At 44.7% G+C, this 20,015-nt stretch overlaps 1 protein-coding gene across 1 annotated transcript in view; it reads left to right on the forward strand.

The window, feature by feature from the left end:
* The window catches only part of LOC137623678 (mitochondrial inner membrane protease ATP23 homolog), an 83,030-nt gene that overhangs the window by 5,930 nt on the left and 57,085 nt on the right, over positions 1-20,015 (forward strand). The window contains exons 2-3 of the mRNA XM_068354507.1: positions 5,210-5,314; positions 8,744-8,883. Of these exons, the coding sequence (XP_068210608.1) occupies positions 5,220-5,314; positions 8,744-8,883 (235 nt within the window). The 5' untranslated portion in view covers positions 5,210-5,219. The remainder of the gene's footprint in view (positions 1-5,209; positions 5,315-8,743; positions 8,884-20,015) is intronic.

Consider the following 20,015-nt stretch of genomic DNA (forward strand, 5'->3'; position numbering starts at 1 on the left):
CTCGCTAACGCGCCTTCGCCCGCTTAAGAGCCATCGCTCGCCAAGAAGCGCCATCGCTCATCAACGCGCCATCGGTCTCCCGGCCGCCTGCTCTCGCCCTTATGACTGCGCGCCCACGCACCCGCGCACATGCGCACCACTGTTCGCCCGCGCACCCGTGCACATGCGCACCCATGTTCGTCCGCGTGCCCGCGCACATGCGCACCCATGTTTGCCCGCACGCACCCATGTTCGCCAAGATGCGCTATCGCTCGTCAACGCGCCATCACTCGCTGACGCGCCATCACTCGCTGACGCGCCATCACTCGCTTACGCGCCATCGGTCTCCCGACCTCCAGCGCTTCCCCTTATGACCGCGCGCCATCACTCGCTTACGCGCCATCGGTCTCCCGACCTCCAGCGCTTCCCCTTATGACCGCGCGCCCACGCACCCGCTCGCGCCCGCGCACATGCGCACCCATGTTCGCCCACGCGTGAACCAACGGTTTTCCATCGCGCGAGCGCCAGCGCGATTTCGTCTGCGATTCCTGTCGGGTTTTGCAACACGGGCAACCTGGCGAGTCTTCTGGAGCGCGAACTTCCAGATCATTGTCGGCACGATCTCTCACCTGTAGACGCAAAGCAGCGCACATGCAGGAGCAGGAAGAAGCTTCAGAGAGGTCTGGGCAACATTCTTCTCCTTTTCACGCAGGCCCCATCATCTCTATTCCTCAGGATCGTCCGATCCCCTTCCCTCCAGCGGGAGTCACTGACACTGCGTCTGTCAGCCGTCAGCAGAGGAGGTACTGTACTTCGAGATCATGGGGGAACCTGGTTTAGCCCTTCCTCTCCACCATTTTGTGGAAGGGGCTTAGCAGGGAGTTTTTCTCTGGTGAAATTCTCCGCCCGGCAGGTGACATTCTCGACTTCGGAGATCTTAAGCCAGGAGAAAGCCGCAAAGTGTGCCATGCAGGCCACTTCGTGGCTGGTCGTCTGGCTTGGATCTCTGGGCATCCTGTTGCGATCTGAGAATTTGTCCAAGGAGAGCTCCAGGAAGGTCATGGAAACTTTCCTCCTCTCAGGCACGAGCACCATCGTTTCCCGGCTCACCAAGTTTCGAACTTGTGGGCAAACTCGATGTTGAAGCATTGAGATGCAGTGACCGAGAGGGTCCTCTCAGAAGTCCCAAGCATGGATGTCGGCAAGCTCAGACACTCTTCCATCCTTGGAAAGACCTTGTTTTGAGCCCAAGGACGGGGAACGGACAGCTGAGAGGTGGAGAAAGTCGAATCGCGATTCGCTCCTCCAAAGGCGCTTACATCCAGACCCTATAAGCCTCCAGCACCTCAACAACAACAGCCTCGTCAGCCTAGGACATCGGAACCGGCCCCGGCAACTAAGACAAGGTGTCTAAACAGCAGCCCCCTCCTGTCAGAGACAAGAAGGGCGAGAAGTCCTCCTGGGGAGGCAATAATCCTAGAGGGAGCGGCCGAGGCCGCAAACGCTAGGATTGTCAACCCCCCTGCAGGGTCCCCAGTGGGGGGATGCCTAAGGCTGCGCGTTCAGGTGGCAGCAACTCGGTGCCGATTCCTGCACGATCTCCGTGATCTGCCAAGGATATTGTGTCCCGTTCTTTACATCTCTACCTCCACTGACAGCGAATCCAGTGTCGCTGAGCTCCTATGCCATAGGATCGGCAAAGGGGCTAGCCCTTCGGGCAGAAGTCGAGACCATGCTCTAGAAGGATGCTCTCCAAAAGGTCATGTCTCCCCCCCCCCTGGCTTCTTCAGTCGACTCTTTCTTGTAAGAATGCGTCTGAAGGCTGGAGACCTGTCATCGACCTCTCAGCCCTGAACAAGTTTGTCGAACAAACTTCGTTCAGTGTTAAACAGCAGAGTCGATCAGGCTTGTAGTGAGACCACAAGAATTCATGTGCACACTGGATCTGAAGGACGGGTACTTCCAGATCCCAATCCATCCGTCTTCCAGGAACTACTTGAAATTCAGCTTAGACAATAAGATATACCAGTTCAAGGTGCTGTGTTTCGATCTCTCCACAGCACCGCAGGTGTTCACCAGAATGTTCACCCTGATATCTTCATGGCCACACAGGAGCGGCATCCGTCTCCTTCGCTTTCTGGATGACTGGCTAACCCAGGCAGTCCGGGATCGACCCTTCTTCGACACCGAGACAAGCTTCTGGGACTTTGCCAAGATCTAGGGATCATGGTAATTCTCGAGAAGTCTTCTCTGCTTCCATCTCAAGAACTGGGATATCTAGGCATGATATTAGACTCCAATCTCCAAGCCTTCCCATCAGATGACGGGATAGCAAGGCTGAGGAGAGTCGGAGAACCTTTCCTCAGACGAGGAGAGCTTCCAGCCCAATCTTGGTTACGCCTCCTAGGTCACCATTCCTCCTTGACCAGGCTAGTTCCAAACGGCCGCCTCAAGATGAGATCCCTGCATTGGCGGCCCAGGTCCCGGTGGAATCAAGACAGCGATTCTCCGGACATTCTGGTCCCTTTGTGACCTGCGGAACGAATGGACCTGCAGTGGTAGTTGACCTACGGAAACCTTTGCTAGGGAATGGATCTTCTCGTCCTTCCCCCGCATTTGATGCTGTTCTCAGACTCGTCAAAACAAGGAGGGGGGGGGGGGGCGCACGTTCTGAATCAGGACTATGGTCAGAACCAGAAGGGTACCTCCACATCAATCTGCTAGGAATGAAGCCCGTATTCTGGCCGTTCAACACTTCCAACAGACCCTGGCGAGTCACTCCGTGAACGACAACTCCACAGTAGTGGCTTTTTTCAACAAGCAGGGAGGTACCTTTATCATAACAGCTTTCTCATCTTGCAGTAGAGATACTGAGATGAACCAAAGTCCACTCAATACCCTATCGGCTTGCTTCATTCCGGGCAAAGGAATGTGCTCTCCGACAGTCTGAGCAGGGCCTCACAGATAGAGAGTACCGAGTGGTCTTCGGCCCCCCCTGTAGCCAACAAGTCCTGACCTTGTGGATCTGTTTGCGACAGCCTTGAATTTCAAGCTGTCGCTGTACTACTCCCCAGTCCCAGACCCCAAGGTACTCTGGCAAGATGCCTTCCTACAACGGTGGGACAACATCGACGTCTACGTCTTCCCACCGTTCTGTCTGTTGAAAAGGGGGCTCAACAAGACCAGACTATCTGTCAACCTGTTGATGACTCTGATAGCTCCGCTACGGCATCATGCAGAGTGGTTCCCGGAGCTTCTGCATCTCCTGACGGAACTCCTGAGAGAGCTTCCCCCATGACACGAGCTACTCAAACAACCACACTGCAACATTTACCACAAGCCGTAGCATCGCTTCGGTTTCACGCCTGGAGACCATCCAACATCTCCTCACAGAGAGAGGCGTTCCGCAACAAGTTGCGGACCGGATGTCTCGACACCTGCGAAAGTCATCCGCAGGGGTCTACCAGGCGAAGTTAAGAGTCTTCTGTGGTTGGTGTCGTGGGAGAGGTACCTCTCCCCTTGATGCCACTATTCCAGCAATAGCGTAGTTATTGTATATCGGCAGGAGGAAATGCGCCTTTCGCTCTCGGCGGTGGAAGCCTATCGCTCAGCCTTAAGCCTGGCCTTCAGGCTGAAAGGAGACATTTCCTCCTCGCTGGATCTTTCTTCGCTCATACGAAACTACGAACTTACCTGCCCCCAGTCGGAAGTGAGACCTCCTCCATGGAACATGGTTCGGGCTCTTAGGGCCTTTAAGAGATCTCCTTGCGAACCATTACGCCAGGCTTCTGATCGCCACCTGTCTTGGAAGACGGTGCTCCTGCTCGCTCTGGCCTCGGCCAAGCGTGTCAGCGAACTTCATGGTCTCTCGTACGACGTCGCCCATTCAAGAGGATAGGTGGAGTTAACGTTCAGGTTCGTCCCTGAGTTGGTTACTAGACTCAAAATCTTGGAGTCCCGGACCTTTGGTTCGACTCCTTCAGGATTTCGAGTCTCCGTTCTGTAACAGATGACCCAGACCTTCTCCTTCTATGCCCAGTAAGGAGTCAGAGGGGTTATCTTAAAGAACATCTGCAGTACGTCCTCACGTGCAAGCCCTGTTTGGGAGCACAGGGAGGACGGAGAGGAGGGTCATCAAGAATGCCTTTTCAGCCTGGATTCAAAGGGTCATCTATCACGCCCTGAATCCAGACCCTCCTCCGTCACGTCGCCTTAGAGCACACAATGTCAGAGGCATCGCAACGTCCCTGGCCTTCAAGAGGAACTACTCTGTGACGCAGGTGCTACAAGCTGGAGTCTGGAAGCGTCAAACGACCTTCACAGCCCACTACTTGCAGGACGTGACCCACAGGAGCCTCGATACGTTTTCTATCGGCCCTGTGCTGGCTACACAACAGCTGGTCTAACCTCAGGCTCCTTAATGGACAGGTAGCAGAAGGTTGAGGGCATTGTTACCCAGTTTTAGACTGCATGAATGAAAGAAGTATGTCTGGCCCTTACTTCTTTCTTCATCCTCCCCTCTCTTGGGGAAAGCAGCATCCTGGGTTCTCTGCATAGCTGACCTCAAACCTCTGCAGGTAAACCATGCTTCCTTGTGTTCCTAGTATTAAGTTAATACTGTCGCGTCCCCTATACCCTGACGAGGTGGTATTGGGAACGTCCTAGCCTAGAATTCCATCTAAAGGACTTCAGGTCGACTTCCTAGGACAAGTCACACTTCTTCCCTCCACACACAAGCTTATGTAGGCCACACGTTTCTTGCGTAGCAAGAAACTTGTGAGGTGCAGGGACTCTTTTTTTCGAGTGCTGCTCACTCGGATTCTGAGTCCCCGGGTAAGCCAAAGCCAGTAAGGCTGGGGACTTTCCACCCTACCTAAAGGTAAGTCACCCTATGTTAATAGTGTGGTTTGTATTTCCTTTTACTTTCAATTGTTTTTAGCATTTCGGTTCATAAAATATTCTGTTCATTGCCTGCCTTAGTTCAACCTTAAAGCTAGCTCTAGCATAGGTTAACATTCCAACATATTTTGTCTTTAAGTTAGGAATGACTTGAATATTGCAAGATATCTCAGCATTTTTTATACTGGTACTGTGTTCCTGGTAAGCTTTTGCTCTTAATTTTGATAAATACTGTATTGTCAAAGCACTAAAACCATTGAATTACATCATATACATAAAACTTATTACATGCAGTGGCTCTATTATTAGTTTCATTTTTGATTGTTTGCAGAAAAATAACGATGAATGCAAGTGCCGAAGAAAAACCAAGCGAGGAGCATGTTACAGAAAAAACCCCAATGAAAGCAGAAGCAGGAGAAACTTCACCAGAGGAGAAGTAATGTATATTCCTATTGTGTGATGATATTGACAAATTTCAGATTTTCATGTCATTTTAAAATGAGAATTTACTTTTTTAGCTTATTTTCTTGCTACTTCATGCTTTGCTAGGATATAGTGATGAGGATTTTACTTGGTTAATGCATTGCTTGAAGTTATTGAATGGCTTCTGAATCGAGATTTTGACTTCATTTATTAGAGTAACTGAAGAGTATCAGTGTTGAAGGTGGTGTGCTTTTTATTGACTTACTTTTCATTGAGCTGAATTTTGTTTTATGCAATTAGCAAAAGTTATTGTTAGACCAAATTTCAAATTAGGAAGCTAATGTGGAATGGGTCCTTTTGTTTCCTTCTTTAATGTTACTTGCATGATATTTTACATAATAGACTATAAGTAATCATTAAAGCTATATTACAATATTTATAATAGATGATGTACATTAAAAAAATAATATGACTACCTTTTTGCAATACACTGTAACAAAAATAAATTAAATGCTATAACACATAAAACCTGGCATGTACTTATGAAAGAACATTAAAGTCAATGTGCTCAACTTTCTTAGGCCCTATCATCACCCATTGGTAGGGCTATTTTAAGTATTCTATAACAATTGGTAGGGCTAGTTAAAGTACTCTATAACAATTGGTAGGGCTAGTTAAAGTACTCTATAACAATTGGTAGGGCTAGTTAAAGTACTCTATAACAATTGGTAGGGCTAGTTAAAGTACTCTATAACAATTGGTAGGGCTAGTTAAAGTATTCTATAATAATGGGTAGGGCTAGTTTAAGTATTCTATAATACTTGGCAGGGCTAGTTAAAGTATTCTATAACAATGGGTAGGGATAGTTAAAGTATTCTATAACAATTGTTAGGACTGTTTAAAGTATTCTATAAAAATTGTTAGGTTTAGTTAAAGTACTATATAACAATCACAATAGAAATGAAATTACAGTTTGATTTGTTCTGGCATGAATACAAACCTTCATCCTTTAATAAGAGTATGATTTTAGTGAAGCTGGAAACTTGGCTGTTAAGATTATAATGAGGTGTCTGTTGTTACTGGAAGACGGCAGCAAAGCCACTTCCCCCTTCACCTCACTGAATAGCAGCTTTGATTTCAGCTGCCAGTGCATATTGACATACTCTCAGCATCTCCTAAACTTGGCTAATTTAATTCTTTTTCCTTTTTCAGACATGTTAGTGAAGTGTATTAGCATGGAGAAACCAAAGGTAGACGTGGACTTGCCAATTATAGTTGCGAGACCTTCATAGGTAGAGGTTACTGTATAATTGTTTGCAAGCTTCTCCCTGTGTGAAATGTAGGTAGTGGTCGTCCTCCCAGTGGTAGGCGTATGGCAGTACAGTAGCTGCTTCTGGGGATTCCTCACCAGTGTGAGCCTACCATTACCCACGAGAGCTTACCTATAGCAAACAATCACAATACTTTGGTCCTTCCCCTTTTACCTCATGGCCAAGATTACGAGTATACTGTATCTCATCATAGTTCCCCTACGTGCAGTCACGCACCTGGGTTCAAAGACTCAATTGTTCCTAAGCTTCCACAAGATCTCGCTTTTAGCGAACAAGCATAAGACTTTGGTCTTTTTCATGCCAATATGTCTTTAGTACGTCAGTGAGCACAAGATTTTTACCATGCTGTGTCTCGCCAGCATGCTCAGTATGCCTAGTCCAAGCGTGCATCCAGCCTTGAATTGGCAGGTAACCATAGAGTGTTAGCTCACGATCGTGCCCATGATAAAGTCAATGCTGTGCCGAGCATGTGATCTTATAATCCTCTCTAAATTCCTCTTTGGTTCACCAAGGGTAGCGGATGCCTCGATATTGGAAGTTATTCCAGTATGCCCACTCGTCACTGAGGATGTTTGCATGTTATAGATAATAGTACACCCTTACTAGTTAATGCGTGTTAATATTGACGCAATACCTTCACAGTTAAAGACGAGACAATTGTGTCTCTTGGAAAGAAAGTTTCGTGAGGAATATCTCCTTTGGAATACTGCTGGTTTCAGGACAATCACTCCACTAATAAGAAGTGAAATATAGTTATATACAGTAGGTTCTTTCTTATTAGGCCCCGGTCCCTGGGAAGTCCTCCAGTCCACGCCCAGTATAAGTTAGCACATTCTCAAGAAGGGGAGTGGATTCAAGACACTTTTTGGGCTCAGGTCCAGGAACTCTCTCCTATATCATGCACCTTTGAAAGTTTGCATGTGTGAAGTTTCAGGCTATTGGTAACACCGGAACCACGATTCCAGGGGAGATCCTGTACTGAACAAAGTACAAATCCTCGACACTCCTTTCTCAGAAGGAGGACTGGATAGAGAGAGGAAGGATAGGAGAACACAATGAAAAAATAGGCATGAACGTTGTACAGTACTAAGGAGAGCCTTCCCTGTTACCCTTGAGTTAAGCCCTCTTATGCTCAAAAAGGCTAGAACTTAGGCTTCTTTAAGATAGTTGAAGGATGACCATGGCAGTCCTTCAGTGGCACAAGATTTGCTCCTATTGTCTAATGATAGCATGGCAACCAGGTTGGTATTCAAGATGAAGAATTATAACTCTAGGGAAGGGGAACGTTCCAAATACCAGCCAGGTTCAGTTTTTGGTCAGAAAAGAGGTTCTGCTAGACAGTAGCAGCCCTCTCCAGAGTACAGTGATTTGTCTTCAGCCACCAGACAAGAAGATTCGATTGACACTCTAGTCTCATCTACATCAGATTTAGGTCCCACATTGACCAAAGCATTTAAACAAAAAACCAAACACGGTTAAGAATAATAAGTGTCGCTACCTAGAAATCCCAAACAGACAAATATAATACTGAACTTGGGAGCAGGGATCTCTAAAATGTCGGACATCTTCCAAAAAACACAAAACAACACAGAGCAAAACAAAACACGTCTGACCAACACAAGTGCTGAGGAGAAATGAGGATAGGGGGTGGGGAGATCTAGGGGTGGAGAGGGTTAGTCGTAGTAGGAGGCACAGACGGGTGTAGGACGGCACCTCGTTGTTCCAGGGGATGTTGATGAAGGAGAAGTCCAATTAGAGAGGGACCTTTGATCATGGTTCTATCATGCCCCTGTTTTCTATACCGACACTCAAAAAGTAAGCGAGCTAGGTTTATTCCTGGAATTTCATGCATCTCTTTTTCTCTGGTATATTCAGCAGTAATTATGCCTTAGAAATGGTGCTAGAGGAGTATTTCACGGAGCGACACAGGTCGAGCCCAGAAATAGATTTTTCCTTCGTCAAGATCCCTTTTATAGTACTGTACATACCCATGTATCCTTTTTAAAATTTTAGTGGTTGAAGTCACATGGTTACAGAGTACAATAGATTGTTATGATTGTACAACTATGTAACAGTTTTTATAAATGACAAATTCACTTTTATTTCAACAGATGGGGATATGATTTATATCCTGAAAGGAGAGGAGAGAAGTACAAACCATCTTTGGCTAGAATAGCGTGGTTGGGAGAAGGAAGAGAAAATATTGACAAGATTAAATGTGAAAGAAATGTATGGAGTTGTGTCCAAAAAAGTAAGTTATTTCTTAGATATCTTTCCTCATTTTCATTTCTAAAGAAAATTTTAGATGAATATAAGGAAGAATCATTTTTTTTGTCCTGATTCTTTTGTCATAAATGATAAAGTAGGCTGGGGAATGATCAGTCTGGTAGAGATGGGGCAAGTATATTGAAGTGGCATGGTTATAACTAGTAGGAAGGCCTAGAATGTCATGGAAAAATTTTAATGATAGTGACTTGTCTCTGATAGAAGGGCATCCAGGGAAGAGTGCATGTACAGTAATAGCCCAGAGTGAAGAGACCTCCACCATGTAAAAGAAAACCTAGCTGTAAAGACTTTGAAAATGAGTAAAGAGGGTTAGCAACTCTTTTATATGGTTTTGTCTTTCATTGGACGAATTATATCTAATGACATGGTCCCTGTTTTGGGTGAGGTATACAGTAGGGTGTACTAATGGTTCCTTGCTATGTTCTTTTTGCTTCCCTTGAATTATTTGTATATATGTAAATTTATTCAGTTTTTAATGTCTTCACTCCCTTGGCTATCCAACTTTATCCTGCGCAAGTTTCCACCCATTTTCAAATAAATAGTTTAGTTTAGTCTTATGAATCTAGAGGTGTGATTTAAATATTTGATGAAACCATATAATTCTAGTAATACACTATTATTATTATTATTATTATTATTATTATTATTATTATTATTATTATTATTATTATTATTATTAATATTATTATTGTTTATTTATTTATTTAATTATTTATTTATTTATTTATTTATTTATTAATAATCATTATTTATTTATTATTATTAATTATTATATTCTATTATTATTATCATTATTATATTTTATTATTATTTTATTATCAATCTTATTATTTCATTATTTTTGTTATTATTTACTATAATTATTATTAATTTATTATTAGTATCATTATTTTTCAATATTAAACTTAGCCGGTGATCATATAGCTGCAACTCTGTTGCTCGACAGAAAAACCTACGGTCAAAATACGCCAGCGATCGCTATGCAGGTGGGGGTGTACATCAACAGCGCCATCTGTCGAGCAGGTACTTAGTACTCCAAGCAAACAAAGAACCAATTTTCTCTCTGTCGGGCTACCGGCAAGACCTACTAATACGCTGTTACTAACTGGATTTGTTTTCACAACTATTTGGTGAAGTACACTATTCTAGTTTTGAACTCGTTTTGGATAGATTTAATTATGGTGACAAAGAGAGTATGGACTCTCTTTCACTTTTCAATGGCCGACCCTTCCCTTAGACGGAAGTGTGTTTAGGTTTTTAGTAATTTTGCTTAACACGTTATAGATCTATATATTTTATATCTCTCCGCCTTTATTAGGCCTCTTCGATTAACTTTCCATTTATTATAAACATATTAAAATAAATTTTTATGCTTTGTTTATATGCGACCTTTCCTGATAGTAGGTGGTCCTAACTTGGAACCGAAGTTAATCAACGTTGAGCCCATTATATCGTACAGTGATACCTCGGTAGTCGAACGACTCTATACTCGAACAATTCGGAGTTCGACCAAAATTTTCGAGAAATTTTTGCTGCGGTGCTCGACCAAAAATTCGGTACTCGACCAGCCGAACACGTGACGACCGCATGGGCTTTGTGATGATCGCGCCATCTCGGCCACTCTCGCTTGTTCGGGAAGCATCAGTTCTCTCGAGAGCGTCACTCAGACAACGCGCGATCAGCATTCGTTGTGATTTAGTGATTTTCAGTGCTTTTAATTGCTTTTTTAGCTTTCATAATGAGTCCCAAGAAAGTAATGAGTGTTAAGGGGAAGGAGAAGAGGAAAACAGTGCGAACAACGATCGAGTTGAAGAAGGAAATTATAGCGAAATATGAGAATGGTGTACGAGTGTCCGATTTAGCGGTAGAATACGGAATGGCGAAGTCGACCATTTCTACGTTTTTAAAGCATAAAGAAATGATTAAGAAGGCGAATGTTGCAACGGGAGTTACGGCGGTAACTAAGCAAAGGCCACAAGTGATTGAGGAGATGGAAAAGTTGCTTTTAATATTTATTAAAGAAAAACAATTGGCCGGGGAAAGTGTTAGTGAAGCGTTCATTTGTGAAAAAGCGTTGCATATCTATGAAGAATTAGTGAAGAAAAGTCCGAGTACCAGTGAAAGTGATTCATTTACATTTAAAGCGAGCAGGGGTTGGTTTGAAAAGTTTCGTAATAGAACAGGTATTCATCGTGTTACTAGGCATGGGGAGGCAGCTAGTTCGGATCAAATTGCAGCCGATAAATACGTGGGGGAATTCGATCGGTACATAAATGAACAAAATTTGATCGCACAACAAGTCTTTAATTGTGATGAGACTGGGTTATTTTGGAAGAAAATGCCAGCCAATACGTACATTACCAAGGACGAGACGAAGATGCCAGGTCACAAGCCAATGAAAGATAGGCTAACATTGTTGCTGTGTGCAAATGCAAGTGGCGATTGCAAGATCAAACCCTTGTTAGTGTACCACTCGGACAACCCCCGGGTGTTCAAACGAAATAATATTTGTAAAAGTGCACTACCAGTTATGTGGCGCTCGAACACTAAATCTTGGGTCACAAGACAATTCTTTACTGAGTGGATAAACGAAGTGTTTGCCCCCCAGGTTAAGGCTTACCTCATTGAAAAGAGCTTGCCAATGAAATGTCTTCTGGTTATGGACAATGCTCCTGCACATCCTCCAGGTCTCGAGGATGACTTGAAAGAAGAATACAGCTTTATCAAAATCAAATTCTTGCCCCCCAATACTACTCCCATACTCCAGCCCATGGACCAACAGGTCATTTCAAACTTCAAAAAACTCTATACCAAGGCCCTTTTCAGAAAGTGTTTTGAAGTGACCAGTGACACGAAGTTGACCCTAAAGGAATTCTGGAAGGAACACTTCAGCATCCTCAACTCTGTTAACATGATTGACCAAGCTTGGCGAGGTGTGACCTATAGGACATTGAACTCTGCCTGGCGTAAGCTGTGGCCATCATGTGTCACAGAGAGGGAGTTTGAAGGTTTCCAACCAGAGGCGGGTCCAAGCACTGCTACCCCTGTAATTTCTGATGACACTGATGTCGTTGAGGAAATTGTTGTCATGGGCAGGAGTTTGGGGCTTGAGGTCGACAAGGATGATATTGATGAGCTTGTAGAAAGCCATTCTACCGAGTTGACTGTGGAGGAATTGTTGCACCTGCAACAACAACAGCAGCAGGATCTGATTGTGGAGCAGGAATCTTCAGAAGAGGATGAGGTAAGGGAGGATGTTCCAAGTTCTCTCATCAATGAAATTTGTTCCAAGTGGGCAGATGTGCAGGCTTTTGCTGAAAAATACCACCCAGAAATTGCAGTAGCAAACCGGGCAGTGCATATGTTTAATGATAGTGTCATGTATCATTTTCGAAAAATACTGCAGAGGAGGAAGAAACAATTAACAATAGACCAGTTTTTCACAAAAGAAAAGAAAGCTGCTACATCAAAGCCTGTTTCTCCTCCAAAGAAGAGACAAAGAAGAGAAGAAACCCCCTGAAATAGATCTGCCCACCCTTTCATTGGAGAGAGAAACAACTCCTGAAGGAGAACTACCCCGCCACATCATGGAAGGGGACTCTCCTTCCAAGCAGTAACCTCCCCCTTCCATCCTCTCCACATCCATCCCTGTATGCCATCGAACCGCTGCTCAAAGGTATGTTCACTACAGTACAGAAAATGGTTTAAAATTGTTTTATTTTAGTACAGTAAATGGTTTTAAAATTGTTTTATAGGATTTTCTGACCAATTTCATACACATTTAGATAATTATTGTTGTTTAGGTACACGTTTTATTAATATTTTGGGCCTGTTCGAGTGCTTGGGAACGGAATAGAATATATACCATTATTTCTTATGGGGAAAAAAAATTCGGTACTCGAACAAATCGGAGGTCGAACACGGATCTCGAACGGATTATGGTCGAGTACCGAGGTATCACTGTATTTAGCCTTTAAAGAATTTAAAACTTTTTAAATTTAATGTTTTATGAAAGAATTTCTTTGATAGTCTTTGTACTGTTTTCAAAGATGAACTAACGTTTAGTTTTTTAGACTACGCAGTTGTTGACGTTCAGGACGTTCAACATGCGCTCTATCGATACGATAGAGAGAGTGTATCACGATTTCACTTTGCAGTAAGAGTAAATCGATTCTGACGTTTCGTTCATTCTTTCTTAGCTTAAATGGTTTAAATTCTAAATTAAAGGAACTTTTTATTTGGAAAACCTTTCAGTTTTTTCCTTTAGCCAAGTAACATGTTTTTTTTTGACGATATATAATTGGGCTCTTCTCTCAGGTGCGAAATCAAGAGAGAAAGAGAGAGAGAGATAGAGACGGAGGGAGAGAGAGGAGAAAAAACGTTCCGTTCAAGCGGGTAACGTTGTTCTCGTGTTACTCTCCTCCCTAGTCGCTGTACGGGGAAGAAGGTAAAACGTTTCTAGGGTTTTATTCTTGTCCCCAGGCTATGTGCGGTGAGAGATTGTAAATGTAGTTTATTTGAACTAGTGTTTAGTCTCTTTCCCAGCCACTGAATTCTTTATCTTTATATATGTTTTCTGTTTTTGCTAGTATTAATGAGCTGCATTATACGACTGTTTTCGCAATTACTACCTTTTAATGAAGGGTAGAATTGCGTGTTTCAGGTAGAAATCAGTAAAAGTTTCGATTTCAGTGAAATAAGTGCAAAACAGAAAATCGAAGTGATAAAGTGATATGCGCAAAGTGTTACAGTGTTGCGTCCGAGGGTTCGTCTGTTCGTGCCTGTTGTTCACCTAGTCCGGGACCTCTTGCAAGCTCCCAAGCCCAGGGGAGAAGTAATGTCGAACGACTTATGGGTTCGTCAGGCCTTGATCAACGAACAGACGTTTCCCTCCGTGGTTTCGGGCGTATCTACCCAAGATCGCCCCACCCACACAAAGACGGGAGAGCCCATTTACTTCTCGTCTGCGGAAGAGGTTTCTCGTAAGAAACCATGGACCAAGGTCTCGCAGCTTATTAAGCGCAAGTCGGTCCCTTCCGCGCAAGTCCAACGGCCCAGTTGTAGCCACTGGGTCAGTTCGGACTCGCTGCAGTCTTCTGACGACTGCTCACCTCCTAAGAGAGGCAAAGCGGTACCGCAACAGGCAGTAACACCGTCTGTTGCCGCACCTGCTACTGTAGACCCTAAGTGGTCTTTGCTGCAGACCATGCAGACACAGTTAACATCTTTAATGCAGGACTATCGTGCGGAGAAGGTTGACGCTGCACCCGTTAGCCTACAACCAACCACGGTTGTGCGTTCAGTTGACGCTGAGGCTACCTTCTCCCGCACTCCAGCTGTGAGAGTCCCGCCACCCATGCGCAGTGTACCCTGCCAGCCGCATGTTGACGTTCAGCGACGCACGGAACCCTCCGTTGACGTTCGCGAGTTACAACAACAACCTAAGTTGTTTTGTTTTGACGTGGTGCGTCAACCTCCGCATTCTAGAGTTGTGTTGACTGCTCAGTATAGACAGTCAAAGCAGTCTCTAGTGAACACTGTATGTCCTCACGCACCTGTTGTGGTTGACAGTTCAGTTGTTGACAGTTCACAGACTGTCAAGCAGTTACATGACGTTGCCTTCTGGTCTGCTACTAATGCACCAGTGCTGTATGTCCTCACGCACCTGTTGTGGTTGACAGTTCAGTTGTTGACAGTTCACAGACTGTCAAGCAGTTACATGACATTGCCTTCTGGTCTGCTACTAATGCACCAGTGAGAGACTCACTGAGATAACCTAGCTTTTATCGGACAAGGTTCCTGTAGATGAGAAAGTGCTGTTCTGATATTCCTTTGAGGACTCTGTCATTTGGAGAGGAGCCTTAAGCTGCTTAGCCTCCTATGGACTTTAATTAAATCATGATGATTTTTTAAGGATCTTCGTCCGGATCTTGTAACTGCTGCTCCTCGTTCGCCTAAACGTCAGAACTTACACTAGGCCTAGCTACTTCGAAGCCGTTGTTGTTAAGCTAGTGCTCTCTCGCTCTCCTAGAGAGCGTTACGTTGGCTAGGCGACTGGTTTTTACACCAGGAGGAGTTTTAGGGATACAGCCTTTGATTTCCCTTCTTTTAAACTGGCTTATAGAGCGAGAGTCTGATAGGACACGAGAGAAGTTCTCGGGTTGGGAGTTCATGCCTCTGCCCAGATAGACTTCTCAATTCTGGTAGACTTGCCCTGGCGCCTAGCCAGGAGACGCTCCAAGTTGTTTACAGGTCAACTTCTCAACTTTTGTCGAGCCTTTGAAGTTTTGCTGTACTATTATGTCACACATAACAAGGCTTCCAGGGATGGTAAATGGTTCCGCCTCAGTCGCTAACCCCGTCTGTTGCCACACCTGCTCCCGTAGACCCTAAATGGGCTTTGCTGCAAGATATGCAGTCCAAGCTTGTGTCCTTGATAGAGGACTTAAATGCGGAGAAGAACCTTCTGGCCAACAACCTTCCAACTGGTTGGTTGTGCGCCCTGTTGACGCTGAGGTATCCTACTCGCGTCTGCCAGTGGAGGTGGTTCCTCCACCGATGCGACCCAGTGTGGGTTGCCAGTCGCACGTTGACGTTAAGCGACGCTCGGAGGTGGTTGTTGACGTTCAGTGTGTCACTAGGAAGACGTTCAACAACCAGCACAGGTGACTTGTTGTGACGCAGTGCGTCAACCTCAGCAACCCGGTAGGGTGTTGACTGCACAACCCAGACAGTCTAGACAGTTTCGGGTTGACGCTGTACTTCCTCGCACACCCATGGTTGTTGACAGTTCACAGACTGTGCAGCAGTGCCATGATATTGCGTCCGGCTCCGTCACGCATCCACCAGTGCGACCGGATTCAGCGAGTCAGACGTTGCCCACTCCGTTGCCGTTTCCTCATCAGTTTCGGATGAGGAACCCTCTGATGAGGACGTTGCTGAACAAGACGATCAACCCCCAGCCCTGCTATCCATCCAGAAGATGCTGAAGAAGGAACGCTGCCCAGTCAGGCTGTGGATGAGTCTGGTAGGGACACTGTCATCCGTGGATCAATTTGTGTCACTAGGAAGACTACACCTCCGTCCTCTTCTATACCATCTAGCTTTTCACTGGAAAAAGGACAAGACGCTAGAAGGGGTCTCGATCCCGGTTTCCGGAAAGATAAAGTCTTGTCTGACTTGGTGAAAGGACTATATCAACCTTAGAGAGGGTCTTCCCCTGACTGTTCAGACTCCCAACCACGTTCTCTTCTCGGACGCATCGGACGTAGGCTGGGGTGCGACATTAGATGGTAGGGAATGCTCGGGATTATGGAACTCGAGTCAAAGGACAATGCATTTCAACTGCAAGGAGCTACTGGCAGTACGTCTGACCTGGAAAAGCTTCAGGTCTCTCCTTCAAGGCAAAGTGGTGGAGGTGAACTCGGACAACACCACGGCTTTGGCGTACATCTCCAAGCAAGGAGGGACCTACTCTCTGACATTGTACGAGATCGCAGGGGACCTCCTCATCTGGTCAAAAGATCTAGACATTTCACTAGTAACGAGGTTCATCCAAGGCAACTTTAATGTCATGGCAGATTGTCTCAGTCGGAAGGGACAAATAATTCCAACAGAATGGACCCTCCACAAGGATGTATGCAAGAGATTTTGGGCCACCTGGGGCCAGCCAACCATAGATCTCTTCGCAACCTCGATGACCAAGAGGCTCCCAATAATTTGCTCACCAATCCCGGACCCAGCAGCAGTTCATATAGATGCCTTTCTACTAGATTGGTCACACCTAGATCTATATGCATTCCCTCCGTTCAAGATTGTCAACAAGGTACTGCAGAAGTTCGCCTCTCACGAAGGGACAAGGTTGACGCTAGTTGCTTCCCTCTGGCCCGCGAGAGAATGGCTCACCGAGGTACTTCGATGGCTAGTAGACGTTCCCAGAACACTTCCCCTAAGGGTGGACCTTCTACGTCAGCCACGCGTAAAGAAGGTACACCAAGGCCTCCACGCTCTTCGTCTGACTGCCTTCAGACTATCGAAAGACTCTCGAGAGCTAGAGGCTTTTCGAAGGAGGCAACCAGAGCGATTGCTAGAGCAAGGAGAACATCCACCCTTAGAGTCTACCAATCGAAGTGGGAAATCTTCCGAAACTGGTGCAAGTCAGTATCCGTATCCTCGACCAGTACCTCTGTAACTCAAATAGCTGACTTTCTCTTATATCTGAGGAAAGAACGATCTCTTTCAGCTCCCACTATCAAGGGTTACAGAAGCATGTTGGCATCAGTCTTCCGTCACAGAGGCTTAGATCTTTCTAACAATAAAGATCTACAGGACCTCCTTAAGTCTTTTGAGACCACGAAGGAGCGTCGTTTGGTTACACCTGGTTGGAATTTAGACGTGGTACTAAGATTCCTTATGTCAGACAGGTTCGAACCGCTACAATCAGCCTCCCTGAAAGATCTCACCTTTAAGACTCTTTTCCTGATATGCTTAGCCACAGCTAAAAGAGTCAGTGAGATTCATGCCTTCAGCAAGAACATCGGATTCTCATCCGAAACGGCTACATGTTCTACAACTTGGTTTTCTAGCCAAACACGAGCTGCCTTCTCGGCCTTGACCAATATCGTTCGATATTCCAAACTTATCGTATGGTTGGAAATGAACTAGAAAGAGTCTTATGTCCTGAAAGAGCTCTTAAGTTCTATTTAAAAACCTTTACGAGGCCCGTCTGAAGCTTTATGGTGTTCAGTTAAGAATCCATCTTTGCCTATGTCAAAGAATGCTTTATCCTATTTTATCAGACTGTTAATACGAGAAGCTCATTCCCATCTGAATGAGGAAGACCAAGCTTTGCTGAAGGTAAGGACACACGAAGTTAGAGCTGTCGCAACTTCCGTGGCCTTTAAACAAAATAGATCTCTGCAAAGTATAATCGACGCAACCTATTGGAAAAGCAAATCAGTGTTCGCGTCTTTTTATCTTAAGAATGTCCAGTCTCTTTACGAGAACTGCTACACTCTGGGACCATTCGTAGCAACGAGTGCAGTAGTGGGTGAGGGCTCAACCACTACAATTCCCTAATTCCATAACCTTTTTAATCTTTCTCTTGAAATGTTTTATTATTGTTTTTGGGTTGTCCTGAAGGCTAAGAAGCCTTTCGCATCCTACTTGATTTGGCGGGTGGTCAAAGTCATTTCTTGAGAAGCGCCTAGATTAGAGGTTTTGATGAGGTCCTGTTGTATGGGTTGCAACCCTTGATACTTCAGATCCTAGGGGTCGCTCAGCATCCTAAGAGGATCGCGAGGCTCCGTAAGGAAGACATACTTAAAAAGGCAGAGTAATTGTTCAAGTCGACTTCCTTACCAGGTACTTATTTATTTTATGTTTGTTATTTTGAATAACTGCTAAAATGAAATACAAAATACTTAGCTCATAATAATGTAAACATGTAATGCTGGTCTCTACCCACCCTCCTGGGTGTGAATCAGCTATATGATCACCGGCTAAGTTTAATATTGAAAAATGTTATTTTTATTAATAAAATAAATTTTTGAATATACTTACCCGGTGATCATATATTAAAGGACCCTCCCTTCCTCCCCAATAGAGACCCAGTGGACCGAGGAGAAAATTGGTTCTTTGTTTGCTTGGAGTACTAAGTACCTGCTCGACAGATGGTGCTGTTGATGTACACCCCCACCTGCATAGCGATCGCTGGCGTATTTTGACCGTAGATTTTTCTGTTGAGCAACAGAGTTGCAGCTATATGATCACCGGGTAAGTATATTAAAAAATTTATTTTATTAATAAAAATAACATTTTATTATCACTATTATTATTTTATTATTATTATTATTTCTGGGCTTGAACCTGTGCCGGCCAGTGAATAAGCTCCTATTAGCACTTATTCTTAGGTAATTTACTGCTAAATATACCAGAGAAAAAATGTAAAGGAGTGCTAGGTTAACTAGCTCGCTCACCTATTGGTGTCGGTATAGAATTGGGCGTATAATCCAGAGGTCCCGCACTATTTAGATTCATCCACGACAAAGACCCCAATAGAGGAGAGCCGTTCAACCTCACTCGGCACCACCAACTCTGCATCCGCTCAGAACCCAACTCCTTTTTAGCACGCCTGTGTTGTAACCCGCTTTTTTGTGCTCTCGTGTTTTGCCTTATTTTTCACTGGATTATGGCTTCTTCATCGGTTTCCCAGGAGACACCGTCTAAGTTAAGTACCAAGCTATGTTTTGCTGTGTTTTGAGCAATCTAGATCGTTTAATATTTAAATTATAGGAGTTTATTCTCTTCGATCATCTCGGTCTTGCTCGATTCCGCTTACAGTTGGTACTCCTGTTTTGAGAGCTTTTAGTTTCACTCGCGGTGTTACTAAGTGTATTATTTTTATTATTAGTTTAAATTTTATATGTTTTATTGTGGATATTCATTATTTAGCGTTTAGAACCCTTGTGGTTCATATTTAGGGCCGATATCAGTTACGTATCGTAGATGGCTTGCCGACCTTCGTTACTGGGCGGCAATTTTATTATATAAGCCATCAGGTTGTTGTCCTTTGGGATTTATTTATTATGTTGCATGCCTTGCCCTAATTTTTTATGTGTATATTTATATATTTTTCAACGCTATTACTTTTATAATGAATATTTGTGCTTATTACTCCGTATGATCTGTTTTGGTAGTGTTTGGGGATCGTCAGTTGGTAGCCCTGCTGCTCCGTATCACGTGATCCTCCCCCAAGCTCCCCCTCTCGCTAGGTGGGTGGCTAGGCTTCTCTCCCCCCTCCCCTAGGGGACCGTTGCCTTCCCTCCTTTTAGAGGGGGTAGTTCAGTGTTTATGGACTTTGTCCTCCGGGTGTCCCGGCGGTTTCGTCTCTGTCTAGACGGGTTGGCCACCGGTCAACAGAGTAGGATCCCGGTGCACCCTATTTTATATTCACCTATCACACTTTTATTATGTTATACGAAACCCTCCGGGTTCTGTTGGCGGTTCTTATCTACAGTTCCGCCCCCCTCTTAATTTATAACAGTTCCTATGATTATATATGATTATATATGACAGATCACTATCCCGGAGTTCCTA

Source organism: Palaemon carinicauda, chromosome 30, assembly GCF_036898095.1.
Source record: "Palaemon carinicauda isolate YSFRI2023 chromosome 30, ASM3689809v2, whole genome shotgun sequence".
NCBI classification, from domain to species: domain Eukaryota; kingdom Metazoa; phylum Arthropoda; class Malacostraca; order Decapoda; family Palaemonidae; genus Palaemon; species Palaemon carinicauda.